Source organism: Haemaphysalis longicornis, unplaced genomic scaffold, assembly GCF_048455015.1.
Source record: "Haemaphysalis longicornis isolate Haplotype H1 unplaced genomic scaffold, Haemaphysalis longicornis Haplotype H1 scaffold_9, whole genome shotgun sequence".
Taxonomy (NCBI): Eukaryota; Metazoa; Arthropoda; class Arachnida; order Ixodida; family Ixodidae; genus Haemaphysalis; species Haemaphysalis longicornis.
In genome coordinates, this window is record NW_027526460.1 from 11,230,804 (window position 1) to 11,251,052 (window position 20,249).

Consider the following 20,249-nt stretch of genomic DNA (forward strand, 5'->3'; position numbering starts at 1 on the left):
CTCGCGTTACTGAGCTAGTGTTTGCATGTACGTTTCCCGGCTGCCAACACTGGTGATGCTTTTCAGGAGGATTCAAACAGGGAGAACGCCAGTCCGAACGCGATCGATCACCGCGCACGTTCAAGGCGGCTTAAAATGTTATAATCAACGAGCCCCAGCTTCCCAGTTAGTCAAAGTTAAAATTTCCAGGAGACCTAAATTTAATTTAACTCTACAGATCTCGGTATAGTCTACACGACGCGGTTCATATCCCAGCTGTAGCTCCGGCCCGTAAAACTCCAATTTGAATTTTTAAAATCGTTTACATTCGTTGTTTTCTTTTATTTAACGGTCCCCTACATTTATTCCAAATCAGATTCGACCTTTTTTTCGCCATCTGGGCGCATGAAAGGAAAGTCATCACCACCCACCGAACTCTTTTATAACCAAAAAAAAAGGAGGGGAAGCCGAGATAGAGGGAGAGAATCGGAGAAGAGATGGGCTATATTATAGAGGGGGGAACTGGTTCTTTTCTAATCTACCAAAGCTGAGCATCCATCGTCGCAAAGCACGGCCAATCTAGCGAGAAGCAGCCCACACCGGCCGAAATGTGAGGCGGAAAAAAGAACCTAAAGAACAAGAAAAAAAGACGCTTCGGCGAGTAAGTTGAAGGAATTTGCGCATTTTCGCTTTTACCGCGCGTTCCCGTCGCGGCCGCGCGTTATTTCGCCGAGGCGTGCCAATGGGGCGTTCGCTCGAATCCCGAGCATAGATGACGGATGACGACCTAGATGGATCGTTGTACCTCCCCCTTTTTTCTTCTCTCTCTCTCTCTCTCTCTTGCTCTCCCCATATCTCTCCCGAATGAGTTAGCCATTCTCCTGTCTTTTGCAGTGAGGCGCCGCAGCTTATTATTGCCAACCCGTATACGCCGTTGGAAGAAAGGGAGAAAGGGGCCGAACCGAAGCCGCCCGTTTTGCCAGTGAAGGAACGCCGTAAAGCTGCGCTCCCTCGCCAACTTTTCCCATCATCTTATTCAGCATTTCTTTTCTTAACAACGGGCACCTGCTAGCGCCACCACCTCCGTAAAAAGCAAGGTGTGGGAAGAATTCGATCATCACTAGTGGTCCATCTCCGGGATTTTTTTTTTTTATTTCCTGAGCGGCGACCGAATAGGGAAACGTCAGCTTCAGGAGTTCCTCCGACGAACGAGGGCTCCGCAGCGAGGAGAGAGGAGAACCATCGGCATATTTCGTCTGTGTGATATATTGCCCCGAGGAGCTCAAACTACGAGAACAGATCGGCGGGCCCATGGTTCCCGACGCCCCGTTTGCTTGCCCGGGAAGTTTGTGCGAGCCGTTCTCGACGCGGCTGCTGATGCTTAGATCATGGGATAACCGGCCGTACATACACCGGGCGGGACCTGTATATGCCGGTGACAGGTCATGCTCTGGAGCGCCGCTTTCATCGCTGGCGGGTTGACGCACGCCCGTGGTCCTGACTTGCCGAGCGCTTGGCTGTGGGCCGAGGCGCGTTGATTGCTCCCAGCCTAGCCAAAGCCCTGCTTTGGCGGCTATGGGGAACAAAATAAAAGAGTCGTTTGTGTGAGGAAGCTTGTTGTCATCATTATCGTTATACTTTTATTTAGTTATATGTGGTGTTTTTTTTTCTCGGCGAGGGCTGTTTGCCGTGCAAGCAAACAGCAGGAGGGAAAACCGGGCACGAGGTCACGTGGCCGTTATTCAACCGGCGCCCGAAATTGACTGGGATAACTGATGATTATGGCTTGAGTGATTGCGCGCCCCCATCAGATAGTTTCGCAAGCACGCAATAATGATGGCGCGTGAACGACGGATAACAAGCGATGAATGGAGGCTCGCTTTTGTTCGGAGTTGTGTGTGAGCCACCAATTTCGCCCGGGGAACTTTTCTTGCGCTATATTAGATTACGTCAAAGTAAAATAAGTAGAGATGCAGTCCTGCGAGGTTTTCGCATTTTTCGCTGCATAATGTATGAACGCGTGTAGAAGAGGTTACCTGTACTGAATTGCCACCTCTCCTTCTTCTGCTAGATGTCTCTAGTTGTTCAACGATGTTGTTATTCTTTTTCTTACTTTACCGCTGCTTTCTATCCTCTCTACACTTTATGCATGTGTATCTTAGTCGCTAGGCGCGCATTATTTCTTGTTGCACTGCGGCTTCCCGTAAACGCGAGTATTCTTTTTCCAAGTTTCCGCCAACATATCCACACACCCACGGCTACGAATGTACGGAGATTGCTTTGTGCCTTAAAGTTTTGCCGTCCTTCCTTGAGCTGATGCAAATATTCCTGACGTAGTGAGGTTTTCTGTGAGGTGCAGTTTTTAGCGATGTGTGGTTACATAGTCCCACGCATTGCACCACCCCTTTTACTAGCTAGTGAAGATCGGTCATGGTGAGGATACGACAATGATTTGTCGTGGTGTACGTACACTGTATCAATGGTTTTCGGAGGGGGGGGGGGGCGCAAGGGCATTTCAAGAGTCCGCAAAGCCTTGACCCCCCCCCCCCCCCCCCACCATGTTTCCCTCATCCTCCCCCTTCTCCACCCCCTACCTCCCCAATTATTTTCTCTTCTTTGACAAACCTTGCTGGTAATGCCAATTGGTGACTTCGCTGCATGTCTTTTACGTTTAACTTCAATTTATCCGCGTAAGACATGTCCTAAAGTTGGCTTTTTTGCAAAAAACGACAACAATGGGAAAAAGCCAGACACAGAAAAGGCAGCTAATAGGTGTCCGGGTTACTTTTAGCAGCAAGAGCAGATTCTGTGACAAAAGGACATGCGTCGGTATAAAAGTCAGACACAAGGCGGGCATTGAATAAGAATGTGGGCCACATTAGCCGCAAGTGCAAATTGTGTCTCGTTATGATAGGAATTAACGTAGTTCGTCGTGGATTGTAAGCCCAAAAGGGGTTCCCGGCAAACTCATTGTTCAAAAACGTCACTGTTGTAAAACAATCCCTTATTTTCACTTCACCGCGATGCACTCGAATTGCCAATCCATGCAGCCAACGAATATGTTTGAACGATTGACGGGATCAAGCATGCGATTTGACTCAAGTTTGCTTTGACTTGGTGAAGCTTGGTGGCATTTACTTTGAATTTGACTTGGGGAAAAGTTGGTGAAGATGAACCAAGGGATCACCTTGAGTGTAACGACAATTTTTTTTTGCTTGGAGGGTGAGAGAGAGAAAGAAAGAAGGCTCTTTAACGTGAACTGGTGAGGTCAGCCCTGCTGTGACAAGGCGTGTTACGCCAGATGGGGGTGACTACAATGGTGAGTGGTGAATATTAGACATTAGGGGTACAACAGGAAGAAGGCAAACAAGAAACGCTAAAAAAGAGAAACAAGGGAATGCTGCTAGGAGAGTCCGGACATAAAAAATACTTTGAAAAGAAAATCGTTAGTGTAAACTCTGAATCAAATACAAAGTAAACCGTGAAAAAAGAATAGAAAAAAAGGACTAACAGTAACCCAAGAAATAAGAATAGATAAACATCATAACACGAGAGAGTACATATCTTGAGACACTTGCACTACCAATGAGCTAAAGAAATTTGTCCAGTTCATGGTCTCGTAGGAACCGAAGCAGAACTTTCGTTCCCAAAGTACTATCAGCACTATTGGACCATGGCCCAAGACCCGCCGCGGAAGCTCAGTGGATATGGTCGCTGAGCACGAGGTCGCGGGTTCGATTCCCTGCCGCGGCGGCCGCTTTTCTGATAGGGACGGAAATAAAAAACGCCCGTGTGTACGCGATTTCGGCGCACGTTAAAGATCCCCAGGTGGTCCAAATTAATCCGGAGCCCTCCACTACGGCGCGCCTCATCGCCTGCGTTGCGTCACCGCGTTAAACCCAACAATCAATCAATCAGCCATGGCCCAAGAAAATGTCAATTTTCGAGCCTGTTTCCATGACGTGCACGAAACAGAGAGCTCGCCGCAGTTTTTCTCGGAGCACCGAATCGAGGGCAGACGCACAAAAAGGAATTTACAGTCTCATGCACGGCGCAAGTCGGGCACAGGGGTGAATCCTCCCAACATACATCGTACCCTACAGTAAAGTAAAATGCAAATATCCTACCCCACCAAGACTTTAGAACTGCGGCTAAAGCTGTTTACATGGTTACCAAAACTGATAAAGGTACTTACATTGTACCTGACCTTTCCCGTTTTCTGTACTTATGAAAACTGACCGGTAGAAGAACAAAAATTGGCAAATTACTAATATTGGCCAATGAATTGGAGAACCAGGCTCCTATGGCGCTATATTTTACTTTATGTGCGCCGAAACAATGAGGCTACAGTATTACTTCTTAAATATTGGATAAAATTACAGTCACAAGCAAGTTTGGAGCTAAGGCCTAAAGACGCTAAAAAAAGGGTAGGAAATAAAGTCAAGAAAAGTACCAAGTAAGGTATGGAAGGCTTTGTAAAGGAAGGTACCCGTTCGTGTTATTGGCGCAAGGGTGCTGTAATGGGACCATACATTACTGTATTGAACCTGTATGGGTGTTGTATGGGTGCTTTATGGGACAATACAGAGGGACCATACATTGTTTGATTAACCAATGACGAGTAGAATGACCGAAGGAAAATTTTTAAGGTTTTAACGAACCCTGCTGTCATTGACTCATGCGGACAACCAGCAGGACAGACTGCGTCCCGTAACCGTACGTGTGTTCTGCCAGAAAAGATAAGCAAAATAATCTCCGGTTGCCGTCGCTGCACTGAGCCACGAACGGATTTATCAAGCAACAGTATCCGACCCGATCATTCAAACCGCACTGGGTTCGGTCATAATCATCGCGTTGCTTGCTACTGATACGGCACGGAACACGAGCTCACCCCTTTAATTACGCACGCCCCACTGAGTGCAACCGCATGCGGCGATAGATTGGATGCCTGCACCACCGTGGTTCTGTCCGTGCACGTGCGCCATGTGCCTTATACCGCTGTGGCACCGACAAGCTCGAGTTATTTGGGTCTCGGCTAGGGGTGCGGCTAGGAGGCGTCGCGAGAGAGGGGGCGCGAATCCCTGATGGGCGGGCAGCAAATGAAATCTCCCCTCGCTCCCTCCTCGTTTGGCCAGGCCACGCGCATCGTCATCGCACAAAGAACGCGACGACGACGACGCTCGGGAGCAAGAGTGCCGTAACTCCACGGCAGCACCTCCCGGGCGACCTCCGGGAGCAGGGAAGCAAATTTCCTTTGGGTCGGCACCGCGTGACAGGAGCAATTAATGAGCCATTTATCATGGGCGCGTTCCGGCTGGTCCGCGCCCACCTCGTGCCCGCAGATCCCTTGGGCACACTGGATCCGCAGAGAGCTAAGCCTCTGCCCAGAACCACCCGCAAACGCGAACCCCAAGCCCGGTAGCTTTAACTCTTTTTTCCCTCTCCCTCGTCTTCGGCACGCCATACCGTGGGCACGAGGGATAAAGTTTCTATGGGAACGCTCGTTTAGTGCGTGCTGGCGGGCGTTGCTACACGGGAGGCCGCGTTCGATATAAGGCGCGCGCAGGTCTCGCGCTGCGGATTGCCGGAAAGCGGCCGAGCGTGGCGAGCGCTTCGGCGATGTCGAACTGCGAGGTGCGTCGCTTTTCAGGGCGAACACTTCTGGGAGCGCAAACTGAAGAATTCAATGTCGGAACACGTCATCTCTGCTGGTAGGAAACTCGGTGTATAGTCGTGTGCAACTTTTCTTATTCCCCTGCTGCGCCTCATGAACGAAAAGTTACAATTTCATCCCCTTTTGTTTTTGTTTGCATTGAGATCCGCAATCTGTATCGGAGGAACTGCGTTGGGCTTCCCTGCGAACATGGCGTGCATGTTGCGGAATTCAGAAACCCATTGCGGCAAACCTTAGTTTACATCGAAAGCTAACTTTGGACCAAAGGCAGCAATGTGCACCGCTACAAATGCTGATGTAACCAACACGTGTTCCCTGCTCGTGCGTGCATTGCCAACACTGGCCGGCCCGCTGTGTGAAATAAACTAAATTCAATTTAATTCAATCCCGTAGAGTTGCACAAGAGGCCACGTCAAGGTATTCGTTGGTACCCCTGAATCCCCTTCACTGGTGTGAGATTTCGCTATCAGGTAACCTCATACCAGTTAATATCCGCGCGACCGAACAGCTGTCAGAAGAAAACAGGCACTGCGATGAGTAATGAATGATATTATCGCGAATAATTGTTTGGTGTAATGGTATTTATGCATCCCGCTAGCCGTGAAAACAGATCAGCAGACATATAAGACTGCGTTTTATGCCTTACTGCGTTGAATAACTGCAGCCAAAAACACCCGTCCTTTTTCCTTACGTGTTATGAAAGGCATGCTTCTGCAACATTCGTTCGCGCAACCTAAAATGCACAAGGGAGATTGCTTAATCCTTCCTTGTTGATCACTCGACAAAAAAAAGTAACCTAAATCCCTCGCCCCCTCTAGGACGAAATTCGACAATGTGTAAAAGAAAGCCCGAAAGTTTTAGGTGCGGAGTACCTTAGGACCTGACAATGTCCGTCCGCGTGCGTGCGCATAGCCTTTACAATCGCAAACTATCACACAGTCACCGACACGATTCGAGCCTGTGTCTGGATGACCAGACAGAATTAGTATCAGTCGTCTTAGCCACTGGGCTACGACCGTGGGTTAGTACCCGAGAGTCAAACGGCTTACTCCCTCGCCTGTAACGGTGCGGAGTACCTTAGGACCTCTCGATGCCCGTCCGCGTTCATCCGTGCGCACACCACGATCAAGCGATTTAGGGAATAATCAAGGTGCAACTCACGGCTGAAATTCAATGATGGTCAGGGGTGCAAATCGGATGTCACTCCGGGCGCAACTTGGATGTCATTTCTAATCCCTGTACTCCGCACCCTCGCCATCATCCACGGAGTGGAGATGGTGCCATTTTTTATCTTTCCCTTGTGTGGTATCGTTAAGCACATATTAGTACCCGAGTGAGGCGTAATTAAAATTCTTTCGTCCGTTCCTGGGGTTTTTTGCCGTCATACGTGCGCTGTGGGTTCTTGAAGTGATATTCCAGTTAGCCGGCCAATTTGCCTCAGCTGGGCGCTTTTGTGTTCCGCACTCCTCTTCTCCGCCATGTCTTTCCCATTTTACGTCGCGGCTCATTTGGAAAGGCGCCTATCAGTTAGCGCACTCTTTTTATTACCGACTGTTCCACAGTCGTCTGCGCTTCTCTTTTCTAAAATCAATACAATCAATGTTCATAAGCGTTTATTTTTGGACAACGATTTTACTGCAAAGCGGTCTATGTCTAACTCTATGTCTCACCCCCCCTCCCCCTCCCAAGGTTTTCATTTCGATGAAGCAGCTTTACCCCGAGCATCTCCGGTGCTCCTCCCCACCACCACCGAGCCCTCTTTTACGAGTGCTATGCCCCTCGCCGCCATCGATGCCTCTTTCACAAGTTCCGCAGTCGCTGACAACGGCGTCAGCGCCGTTATCAGATAATTGTAGAGCATCATCTGAACGCGAATCTGCGTAAAAACGACCCAACATGTAGCCGCCGCCCTTTTCCCCTCAAATTCCACCTCACCCAGTATCCGCGCATTTCTTCCGGTTATATAGCAAATATCCCGGTTGGGACGCCAGTCTGAGCCCATAATTCTTCTTCAGCTTGGAAGACTTTCCCAGCGACATGTATTTCATGCCTAAGTATTTTTTTTTGTATTTGATTTTTTATTTCTTGGCAAAACCAGGGGGAGACTGAGACTAAAGGCGGACGTGGCCTGACGGAGGCCTCAGCCACCCGATTTACAGCGTACATAATAGCACGTCTGTTCACAAATTTAAGAATAATAGCACAATCGTAATAGTAAATAGCACAAAGCAAAGTCATTACTACATTTACTATGTATTATACACAGCATAGGTCTAAAATTCACAGAAGGATCAGAGTGTACACATAAACGCAGGAATTCGCGTCCATCGCCGGTTGCCGGTTTATGCGTGCGCGTGATGGGGGTTGAACGAGGGGGGCGTACACGCACAACTGGGCTTCATGCTGCTACAGAGGACACGCCCATTGTTTTGATGGGAGATTTAAACCCGGAAGTTTCATGGCCCAATGAGCCCGTTCAGCTATCCTCCGTAATCTAACCGTTTGGGCCTGGGTTGGTGTGCCACACAGATATTAAGGTGCCTACGACGGAGAGGGAAACAAACAGCCCCATATTTGTCGGCTAAAATAAAGCTCGAGGCCTTCCAAATTTCAACTCGCAATGGGACGGACGCCTGTCATTCGCTTGGAGAAAAAAGAGCGGAAATCGAGGAAGCGTCAGCACGAACAGGAGAGCGAATGGGCGCGAAAACAACAGAAAGTAATTGCTGCCACCGTTACCGCCTCAAGTTCCAGCTCGTCGAGTAGCCGCAAATCCCTCCCGGATGAACAGCAATTTGCCCGCTGGGAACGCCGACATGGGCCATTATTACTCAGCATAAAGGACCTTAGAGCAATAATTCCGACGATTTCGCTCATTTCTAAGCCCGCGCACATAACCGTTTGCCGTTTATGCGTGCATGGGTTGGGATGGAGGAAGGGGGCATGTACGCGCTGCGATAATGGTTTCATGCTCCTAGGATGACATGTACGTCGGGCTGTCAGGTGGTTTAGCGTGGACGTCGAATGGCCCAGTCCGGTGTCCTCTCAGTGGTCGGTGTGTTACACAAACAGTATGATGCCTAGGACGCGGGAGTGAAACAGACAGCTCCATGTTTGTCCGCTAGAATAAAGCTCGGTTCCTTCCAAGTTCCACTCAGCTATTTGGCTAGGAAGTATGCTCAATCGCAGATTACAAGCAAGCGAGTTCTGTTTAGTGTACATCGAATACTGCGTCCAGATTCTCAAGTAAAAAGGAAGTGTCTCCGAAGGGATATAGAGTCTATCGCTAACTGTAAGCTGGTTCACTGCATTTCTAAAGCAATAGAGCAGGTAGGGTACGACATAAATAAAAAATGTTATCTAAAATTTCATTTCAAACACACGATATTAGACAGGCTAAATACTGCTACTGCATTACGATACGACGTAGGCACCCGATTTCTTTTTTCATTTTTTTCCCGCACGACGCGTGTTGCCTTAACCGTCCTTGCTGCTCTTTGATTTTCCTTTATTTTACACGATTATTCCGCTTTATCTTCATAAGATCGATAAGCCCGAACGATACTCAAGGAATAAGGTTCCACAGTTTATTGAAACTGAAATGCAATAAAAGCGATATTGGAGCTTTCATCCACCCAACCGAATCCGTTTATATTCCCTGCCATCGCGCTGGGCATCTGTTTTGTAGCGAACGGTTAGAACGCGCTTGTTTCTAGACAACTTATCCAAACAAAACATTTGTAATGTTTGTGTGAATACACCCTATAAAAAATAACAGTAATAGGTTCTTACCCTTCGCAACTCGGACAATATTTAACAATATATGCGGTGCCTAACTCAAAAGTAAAACACTAAATTTTTGCAACCTTAACTGCGCATTATACCGTCTATGCTTTTTCGCGTTAACTCTATCCAATCCAGGACGTCTGCCATGGAGTGGCGTTTTCCTAGCACCGCGCGGAATTGCGCCGATCCAGTTTCCGCTTCACGTTGGGCATTTCTTTCGCTCCGGCGCTTCTAACGCCAACGCAGAAATTAAAAATTTACGGCCCCGTATATTTTTCAAAAGGCGCATCGATCTGGAATAACTTATGAAGAAAGCACAAAAAGGTACAAGGAGGACACTGAAAAAAGTCAAATCTCCCCCCCCCCCCTCTCTCTCTCTCTCTTCTTTTTGGATTAAACTTTAAGGCGTTGAATAAAGCATACGTCACTTGGTTCCGTGCTGTCCGCGTGCTCAAAATTGGATTCGCTCCTCCCAGCGTCATGCAGGGATAGCCCTGAGCTCTCACCTGTCTCACGGCCTCAGTAAGGTCGAGTGCTACCTGGATAACGCCGAATCGGCAGAAAAAAGTATTATGTACACAGAATAGATGCATGTTGCAGATCTAGTTAAAATGCATGCAAATTAACCTTCAAAAAAAAACAACGTTGCGCTTGATCATAAAAATGGAGTTTGTGTTTGTTTGTTGTTTTTCAATGCAGATGAGCTCACATTGAATGGCCTCATGGGGGCCCCAAATACGGACATCACTGGGGTGCGTGGAAAAGATAGTTACACAAAAATTATATTTTACAAAGTCCTCACTTCTCAAACTTTTTCGCGTCTTATGTGGCCAACCATTGGTTGCCACAGATCAGCTGCCGCAGCCGCAATCCAACTTCACTAGTTTCCAGATGACTGAGAATAGATAGTCGCTGAAACAAAAACAGGATAAGAATCATAACCGGGGATAAAATGAACGCTACTCTAGCATGCCAACCAGCTTCTGACGAAATAAAAAATGGCCTTAGTGCTTCTCCAAGACGTTCACCGTAAGAAGTAGTACAGTTGGACCTCGTTATAACGAACACTGATATAGCGAATTATCGGCTTTGGCAAACTAAATAGGACATTTGGTTGGTCAGGCTTTATTTCAATGGCACTTTACTTTTATAACGAAACTGAAACCGTGAGCCGTGCGTGATATCGGATATAACGAAGAAATATTTGACCAGGAGGCTGGTAAGCTACTTGAAAAAACCTCCGGCATCTGAAACTGCAGAAGTATAAAGGCCCTTTTGTTCGTGACCACTTTGGAAAACTCTATCTTGCTCAGTGCTGTGAGTAGCTACCAGATGAAGATCACGCCCGTCATCAAATAAATAGACACAGGCCTGTTTTGTCAAGGGAACCCTGTTTTGTTGTAATTTCGCGTACTCATGTTCCGGCTCATTCAGCTTGAAATGCAACCAGGAGAAAGGCAAGGGTTACCTTGTTTATAACGGGTTGGAAGACTAAAAAATGCATTTTTGTATCAAGTATTTTTTCGCGAGCCAGACTGCCGATTTGTTACAGCAGATTTTTACCTCTACTGTTATAGCGAATATCGGATATAACGAATCAATTTGCTGTCCCGATACTACTTTCGTATAACGAGCTTCGACTGAATTCATAAAACCTATATTCTCCCGAAATGCTTATTAAGTTTATTAGCATTCAGTTGTCAAACCCATGGTACTTTTTTGCAGCCTTGTTCTCGTTACTGCCCACGTCCGAGGCAACCGCCAGTGTAATCCTATTAAGTCAAGTCCGATCGTCAGACATTTCGCAACAGTTTAATGCACTAATTTTTTGGCAGTGTTCAAAGCTTCGCAACGGAGAGCGCTACACACAAGCCCGCAGTTACAGTAAATTACTCGCGCGCTGACTTACTTACCACACGTTATAATGGATGACGCGAAGCAACGATACTGCGCTCTTAGCTAACGTTCCGCGTCGATCTCGCGTGCGACGCGGTCCGAGCGCCGGCGATCGCTCTTCCCATATTCCCTGTCGCGGTTGTAGCCGCAGAGTGGCAGTAATCAGACTTGCGTCACCTTCATTTTTTTCAACCTTTTTTTTTTTATACATAAGCGAACTTCATAAGCCGCGCTGTCGTCCTAATCCGAAGTAATCGGCCACTCTTCGCGCGAGGCAGATGGATTGCGAAGTTGTCCGGCTCCATTAAAGCCTACGCACGAGCCATTCTTACCCGCAACGCCCGAGTCAAATATAATCCCTTCGGACAGCAAGGATCGGCGTTTCGTTGCGTCTCACCGCGAAGGATTAGTTTGCTCCGGTTAACAATGTACAACAGGGGGGCCGAGAAATTAAACGTGAACTACGAAGAGTGGCTTTGTGAATTTGCTGTTTGCCAGCTACAACAAATTCCCGTAGATGCGTATTCGGCCCGTCATCGCTTTGGCCACGTTTGCTTGACTGCCTGAGTCGATGCTGTGAGTGTCACGCGTGGGAGATGAGAACTCCATTAAAAATGAGTATGCGGCGTAGGTAGGTTTAGAAAACCTCGTAACGTCGAAGCAGCTAAACATAGCTACGGTGTAGCCTCTCCACGCACCCCCTGTGCGTCGTCGGGGCGCATTTCACAGCTCCGCCGCACCTTCTTTGTATACCACCAGTATATCGCCCGTAGATGGCGCTATATCTGAGTCTACGTACGGACTTAATAATAAACCACATAATAAAACTGGAAATAGCCAATATGCGTCTTTCTGGCAGATGACGTCACGAACTGCGGAGCACCGTATACTCATGCACCTTCAGAAAGTGAAATAGTACTTATTTTTTTTCTTATTGCAACTTAAACTACACTTTGTACTAAAATGAGGGAGGGTTTGATGGTTTACTTTTGGGGAAAATGAACTTGTAAAGGGCAAGGGCACCATTGGGCGCCGGCCCCCTCAATCTTAGTCCTGTTGAATGCGCTACTTAAACATTGATACGCCCGTGGCAGTAGTTTTCAAGAATGGAAAACGGCTGTGTAGTCAGGCTGGTCACGTTAAGACTGCAATTTCAGCGGGATATTTCATGAGCACTTTATTAAGCTACGCTTATAACAATCTCCGATTACCTTTTACGTATACTGTAAAAGCTCGTAAATTCGAACTCGAAGGGGACCATTAAATTGTTCGAATTATCGCGTGGCCTCTAAAATAATAGACTTCTCGCCACACCGCACGGGCACAACACGAAGAAGCCACCTCTGGACTCGTTATCGCGCATTAGGCGCTGCTGGATATTTGTGGCAGCTCATTTTGTAAATAATGTTCATGGAACTTGAAGAGTGAACGGCGCCGGCGGTGCGGCGCCCGGTGCTGAAGCGCTATAAACTGTCACAACAGCGGGACGCGTGCGCTACGCTGTTGTTTTTTTGTGTCGTTGTTTTCATCTCCATTAAATTTGGTTTCATTTGGATTTGCAACACATTGTAATCACTCTGTACCGATTTCTTCTGCGAAGAGCGACGGAAACCAATGGATCCCAGTTTGAATTAACCACTCTGGTTTGCGATGTGTTCGAATTATCGAGAGTTTTCACCCGTTGAAATGTACAGGACTGTTCCGCGACCGGAACGTCAGTTCGAATTAACCGGAAGTTCGAATTAACCGAGTTAGAATTCATGAGCTTTTACTGTATTATTGACTGGGTGACCGCGTAAACGGAGTTTTGTTTGTGCGAACAGTACCACTCCGGCGAGCGGAGACGAGGGGGTGTTGGGAGGGCCGAAGTGCTAAGCTCGAGAGCACGAGGGCAACTTTAGATGTCGTTTTCAACAGTGGATGAAATATTTGATAAAAAGTACTACCAAACGGCCCCAGGGCTTTCTTTCCCAGTTGGAGTTTGGAAATGGTTGCGTTACCACGCAAGGGGAGTTAAATAGCGCTATAGTCTGTGACTCCACTTCGCTGGAATTCAGCAGCAGTATAACATATTCATCATCGGTACGTTGCAGCTGGTTGTGAAGAAAGTTTTTACTGTGAACTTAACTTTGTAGCGCCACATTTCGGTTAAACTGTCTTCAAATCGATATTGCGACTCTGTACAAAGCTTTAAGAGAAAAAAAAAAAAGACCGACTATTCATTACACACAAAGCGGACGCAGCACGCAGTAGATACATCATCTGTCCCCTCCCAGACCGGCAACATGGGAACAGAATTTCAATAGCTTTAAAGAACTTCAAAATTGATGAGATCAGGCTGCTACGAATGATAACGTGCAGTATTACCCCATCACTTCAGTCACTCCAGCGTTCGACGAAGAGTTAGCTGGGGATGAGGGAGCAAACCACGTTGCACGTAACCAACAAACTCGGCATATTTTGGTATGAATGTGTAACTAGGTTCCACGAGAGTACCGGGCACCCCAACGTGCACCACCCAGAAAGGTCATCGCGTTGCGGTGCCAGCGCGCGACACGCCCCGTGATCGCATCCATCAATTTACCTTGTAGAAGAACTTCTCCTGCGCCTTGGTGATGCCGGCGCGGTTCCCGATCACCACGTACGTGGCCTGCGCGCCGTGCGGGCTCGGCTGCGTCCGGCAGACAACCCTGAAGGAGGAAATGGGAATATTTTGCAACGGCCAGGCGACGAAAATTTCCTTCAAACTCGTTCCCTGTAATATTATCGTTAGATCGTGTTACTAGACCCAGCAGAATGGAGAAAAAATCCCGCGAAATATAAACAGGCAGAACGCAGGAATTTGCTATTACCTTAGGAGAAGGAGGAGGAGGGAACGTGTACTGGAAGCCCATATTCAAAAGAAAAGAACTGATAAGTGGGCGGCATATAAAAAAAATCACGCCATATCCACGGAATGAATGATGATAAGTGGGGCGAAGCTCGAGAGGGGGAGATCATCGGTAACCGTAACTCTCCCGTGAAAGTTCGCCCATTACATCATTAAGAAAGACGTAAGACTGTGTGCGTACACTGTACAAATCAACTTTTATTTTCGGAGTCAATGCTCCCAGGCCCAGACCTGGTGAAAGACCCCGCGCCATCGAGGACTACCCCGCACCTCCACCACAATTTGTCACGTAGGATGGGACACAACGGTAAAGAAAGAACTTTTATTTAGGGCGAACTTGTGCCCGAACAAGACGAGAGGAAACGAGCAAAGGTCCTTGCGTCTCGTTCGATCTCCGAGAACGACTGCCTGCGTTCGTGGCGTGATCTCTTGTGTGATCTCCCCCTCGCAGTGCACGTGCGCTCGCGCCTCCGTTGGCGAACACAGACAAGCTCGCGCTCCCGGTGCCGAGTTTGCGCTGCCGGTTGCAGCCGGTTCTTGCGCGTGCAACGCGGCCCACTTTGCGACATCTCCGAAAGCATGCGGCGGTCACGTATCACGAGACACAAGGGATAGACAGACCCATGGCTTTAGGAGCTTCGCCCCTAAAAAACAACATTTGGGGGGTAAACATGACGATGACACACTTGCTTCTACCAAGATCCCTTTAGGGGAGTGTAGCAATGAATTCAGGTTCTCTGAGGTTTAATTTTTGCAGCCTAAACCTCGTGCATAGCAGCATTCACTTCATTTCTACTCGAAATGAATACACTCGTGAATTAAAAAAAATCATAGCATCAGGACGCCTTGATTTGTACACATACACGGTGTGTACTGTACTTTTGCGGGGCCCTCGTGTACATTTTGATGCCTAAATCATATGCGTTGGAGCTGTGTGTTATCGTCAAATGTGACCGAAGCCATTCGTTATTCAGCAGGTTGAGCACTATTACGCTGTTAATCATGCGCTCTTGAAAGGTGGAAATAAGCTACAATCACTATATTTAGGTTGCCATTGCCTTATTTTTCAAACATGCACTTATAAACGAGGACATATTTGTCGTTGAAATAAATTGTTTTGCTAACTTCCTCGTTATAAATCCTCATCAACCCTCATTTCTTCCAAGTGATATACGGCGTAATAGCAAAAGCAAACAGCTTTTTTTCTCATTATCCTTCTTATGTTTTGTGATCTTTTGGCCCATCTTTCAGGGTTCTGCCGTTGTCCCCCCCTCTCAGCAGAGTAGTTGTATGCCGCTATATGCCTGCAAATCACTCTGCTTTTCAATAAAACCCGTTTTCTCTCTCTCTCATTTCCGTTGAGCATGTGGTGCCCGCGTTCTGTGCCTTACCCATGTTTCCGCCTTCTAGCGAACTGCAATGCACTAAAGTTCCCTGCTCACAGCTCGGCAGCCTCTGAGCCCTGTGCTCACGCGCTGCTGCGTACTATGCGCCCGGTCTCCTCTACCTTCCGCGGAACTGATCCATCCGGCACAACCGCTCCCCCGCGGACGTCTGCAGTCCTATATGGAAATAGATGGCTCGTCGATCATGCACCACGGCTCTCGCCAGGGGAATCTCAGGAACGTCGCTTCCGCTTCTTCTGCGCCGGGGCTCGATTTTCGAATCTCCCCGAAGTTCTTCGGTGCGGGTTTGGAAACCAAGAAGAAGCTAGATAGGCAGCGCCCAATATTTTACTCCAGCTAATTTTAAATAACGGGCAGTGAACGAGACGTCGAGGGCCTAGTCATATAAGTGTAGACGAAGAAAGGGGGGGTAGTTCGGACTGGTGGACGCGACACAGTGACTTGAAGGAGACGCGTGCAGTCAGCCAAACCTATGGCTGTACTTAACTCGAAATAGCTGGGTTTCGTACTAGCCACATAGTTCGATTCCGTACTTTTATAGCCAGAGAAATCGTCAGAATGAAATGGCCGGATGCCACCTGAAACCCTGTACTTTAAACACCACCGTAGCTTAATAACAGCTCTCTGCTGGGCTGTACGTCGTACCGTGAGTGATATCAGGAAAGTTACACTGAACACCATACATTGAACGAACACGGACTCTGATACGGATTACCTTCATCTACGGGCACTTTCAACGTGCTGCCGATGATTTCGGACACCTGGTCTCTACCAATGAATAAAGCGTCTGCACTGAATAATACTATACGCAAAATAAATACCGACGAGTAAGAAGCCGGAGCACACGAAAACCCTCCATGGGCCTTTATTCAGACGAGAAAAAAAGAATATATCAGCGGGCGTTTTAGAACTAAGGCGATTTGTAAAGTGGTCAGGTACGACAGGTGTTCTTTGAAGAATTCGCTGAGCCCGCTCATACGCGCGTCTCATATCTTGGGAAGAAGATTTATACCGTCCGCAAAAACGGCAGTATGAGGCTTCCTTATAGGAGTGAAATCGTTGTCCTTTAGCCGATTTCTTTGAATGGTCTGAATGAGTGGAAGTCCCATTGTTACGTATGGCGACTGCAAGCAGGATGGTACCGAACCTGCCACCTTTTCTGCGCTAACGCGTCGTGCGCAATGGTTGCACCAGCGAACGGGCATTATCGTGCAACAAAATAAATCAACACGGAAGCATGCCGAGTCACTTATTCCTAATGGCTACACGCAGTCTGCTCATCTCCCCGCAACGGTTTGCATTGAAGGTTTGCAATGACAGATCCAACCGTATACCGCTAGCTAGCACAAGCGCCGGCGCTGTTTTCACGTGTTGCCGCATGATGGCTTCGTCTGTCTTAGCAATGTGCGCCTCGTCCAGTCACGGGAGATTGTTAATTTACTCACGTCCTATAGCTTCAAAACTTTAGCACAGACTCACTTAAATATTTGTTAGAGACCCATATGCCAGCATATACCGCCGGCATCCGTTGGGCTGGAGTTGTTGGATGCAACGGCCGAACGCTTATAAACGACGTATGCTACACCACGGTGCTTACTGTAAATAAAATTAAAGAAAAAAACGCTTTACAAATGTGTCTCGGGAACCCTTCAATCTCATGACTTTATATGGACGTATATATAGATATTTTTTTACACCAGAGCTTCACAACTTCTTTTTTGACAGCAGCAGTCTGTTTCCCTGGAAAATATTCAGCTGACTCAACTACCGAAATGCATGATTCGTACGTACCTTTAGGAAGTATCATTTCGCGTCAAGAACAGGGCCGGTTGGGCTGCTCGGGCTTAATCCTTGGCTATAACTTTGGCCATGGCATTACTAGAGAGGGTACCTTGCATGAGAGACCCGCCGCGGTGGCTCAGTGGCTAAGGCGTTGCGCTGCTGAGCACGAGGTCGCGGGTTCGATTCCCGGCCGCGGCGGCCGCTTTTCTGATGGAGGCGAAAAGCAAAAACGCCCGTGTGTACGAGATTTCGGCGCACGATAAAGATCCCCAGGTGGTCAAAATTAATCCGGAGCCCTCCACTACGGCGCGCCTCATCGCCTGCGTTGCGTCGGCGCGTTAAACCCCACAATCAATCAATCAATCAATCAACCTTGCATGAGAGTACCTTGCATGAGTGCTTTTTTTCACTGGACACAAAAAGTTTTTCAAACAAGACAGGAAGCCACACGGACGCTGTTTGCAAGTGGGACGCCATCACGTGCAGGAGATTACTTAATTACGAGCCGAATAACTTTACATCCACATTCTATTTCACATAGTAAGCTTAAGTTACATGCATTAGTTGCAGCTTCGGCTTACAGACAGGTGGCTAAAAAAGGCTGGCCAATTTCGCTTTATAAAAAACCCTAAACGCGTTTCGGTTTTTCACGTATGCGCCACCAACAATTGTCTTCGAACGCGTACACCTTCTCGTCAAACATCTGAGAATATTTTAACTTGGCTCTATCAGAGTATAGTTAGCTTAAATGTAGTGACACTTCATTGTAACTAGGATAACCATTTGTTTTCGTCTTAGCATTACCGTTACACGTTAACAACGATCCCCACTCGTCTCTTCTGGTTTAAAGAAAAACCTCTCAGAAACCTCTTAAACCTAAATTAATTCTAACAGTCGGTGGTTACCTAACCCCTATTTGTTCTGGTTATTGCCTTTGGGTCACTGAAAATAAATGGAAACGAGGATCTTAGCTCCCGGTGAGACATTTCCGGCCAAAGGACAACAAGAAAGTTTTTTTTTCTCTCGCGGCCGCTAATTCTCCCCTTATACGTTCGGAGACACTTGCTCCCATTAGCCCAAATGAGCCTTTTAGCGCGCTAATTAATAAGTGAGAACGTGCCGTCTTTCTTTTTCAGCACTTACGTCGAGGAAAACAGCGAATCAATCACTCCTTTTACAAGAGAGCCCGGTGTTGGCCCGGGGGCACTGCAATGGCTTGGCAACGTATCGGGAGCCTATGACACTTTCAGAGGCCCTTAGGTCTTGGCCAAAGAACTTTTTACCACAAAATTAATAAAAAATAGGAGCATAGGCTTGCTTTCGTTCACTATCTTTATGCATTGAACAAGGTATTTGTCAACGTTAGGTTCTGTTCCTGGCGACCCACATTGTTTTTTTTTTTTTCTCCAGTGTTCTTTCCATCGTTGCTCCGATGGCTCCATTTAGCGGAAATTGGGAAGATAACGAAGCGACGGTTAAAACTGCGCCTGATGTCCCATTTAAAAGTTGAGAGCTTCTGAAGACACTTTTGGGAAGTTTAGTTGGTGCAGGATTTTCTTTATGTCTCAGCTTTCATGAATGTTGTACCTCTACTAGGCTCATCCGGGGAACTAGGCTCTCGGCGTTAATTGAAGCCGAAGCTGAAGAAAGCGGGCGTCCTTTCGCCGTGTATTAAGATAATACTTCCTAAGCCCCCAGCTTCTTGACATTCATGGGCAGCGCACACCCGAGGCCCTCAAATAGATTACGTTGTTGCCTTATCGCAGGCAGCTACTGCGTGCTAACGACCGCCGTTTAAGCGTGGCGTTCAATAGAGACAAAAAGAAAACGGAAAGTTTCTTTCTTATAGTCAGTAGTAGAGGACGTGTGTTTACTGACGTTGTAGCGCAAATATTCCGGGGGTAACGAGGCAGCTTAGCAAAAGTGTTGTCGTAGAATGCGCTAAGCCAATTTCTTATCCTTGATGCTAACGGTACCATTATTTTTATAGTTCACATTTGCCTAGTAAGCAGCGTGCTCACTTACAAAAAAAAAGTGTTGTCGTAGAATGCGCTAAGCCAATTTCTTATCCTTGATGCTAACGGTACCTCTATTTTTATGGTTCACATTTGTCTAGTAGGCAGAGTGCCCATTTGCAGAGAGAGAGAGAGAGAGCACCAACAATGCTAATGAATTGTACTGCAAGTCATGCTGAGGAAGCATATATTGATCGTATTGAACCGTGGTACGTGTCTTGTACTAATGTATTTTTTATTGTTCTTGCTGATGTACAGCTGTGTGTAGTGTTACATTCTTGCCCCTCCTGCTGGGGCCCTTAAATAGGCCTGCAGTATTGATTAACTACATAAATAAACAAATAAAGTATATATTGTGTTTTCTTTGATCCCATCCACTGCTTTCCGATCTGTACTCACAGGCTGTTGACTTCGTCACGAGACGTGCGAGTCTCTTTTTTGCCACGTCTCGTGGACATAACTACATACATGTATTTATGTCCAAAATAAATTGAAATTGAAATTAAAATTGAACATGCACTTGAAATTGGAATTAAAATTTAAGTGTTAGCGGTCAAAACGGATGTTAAGCGTGATACTATGGCCATTGTGTTCAACATGCTTACGCCCATTCGAACTCACGTAGAACGCATATTACAACGCTAATTGTAAAAAGCAAGAGCAATAAGTACTTCAAAATAAGATTCAGCCTAAAAAATATAGCATAACAATCGACACATACAAAACTGTTGCGGCATGAATCTTGTTTGAATCAAAAACAGCTTTGTGCAGAGCCTCGTGCGCACACGTCTCTGCAGCCGTTCTTTGTTTGTATAGAAGCT

The 20,249-nt window shown here is 47.1% G+C and overlaps 2 protein-coding genes across 4 annotated transcripts in view; one reads left to right on the top strand and one right to left on the bottom strand.

Annotated features, from left to right (window-relative positions):
• Positions 1 to 20,249, bottom strand: part of LOC144152869 (plexin-B-like) — a 114,129-nt gene that overhangs the window by 54,514 nt on the left and 39,366 nt on the right. The window contains exon 10 of the mRNA XM_077684383.1: positions 13,920 to 14,025. Within this exon, the coding sequence (XP_077540509.1) occupies positions 13,920 to 14,025 (106 nt within the window). The remainder of the gene's footprint in view (positions 1 to 13,919; positions 14,026 to 20,249) is intronic.
• The window catches only part of LOC144152871 (uncharacterized), a 204,549-nt gene that overhangs the window by 4,962 nt on the left and 179,338 nt on the right, over positions 1 to 20,249 (top strand). The window contains exon 3 of one of the 3 annotated variants that reach the window (XM_077684385.1): positions 874 to 1,502. The exons of the other annotated variants lie outside the window; for them this stretch is intronic. Coding sequence (XP_077540511.1) covers positions 874 to 1,051 — 178 coding nt within the window. The 3' untranslated portion in view covers positions 1,052 to 1,502. Of the gene's footprint in view, positions 1 to 873; positions 1,503 to 20,249 lie in introns of those variants that run through there. 3 annotated transcript variants of the gene reach the window in all.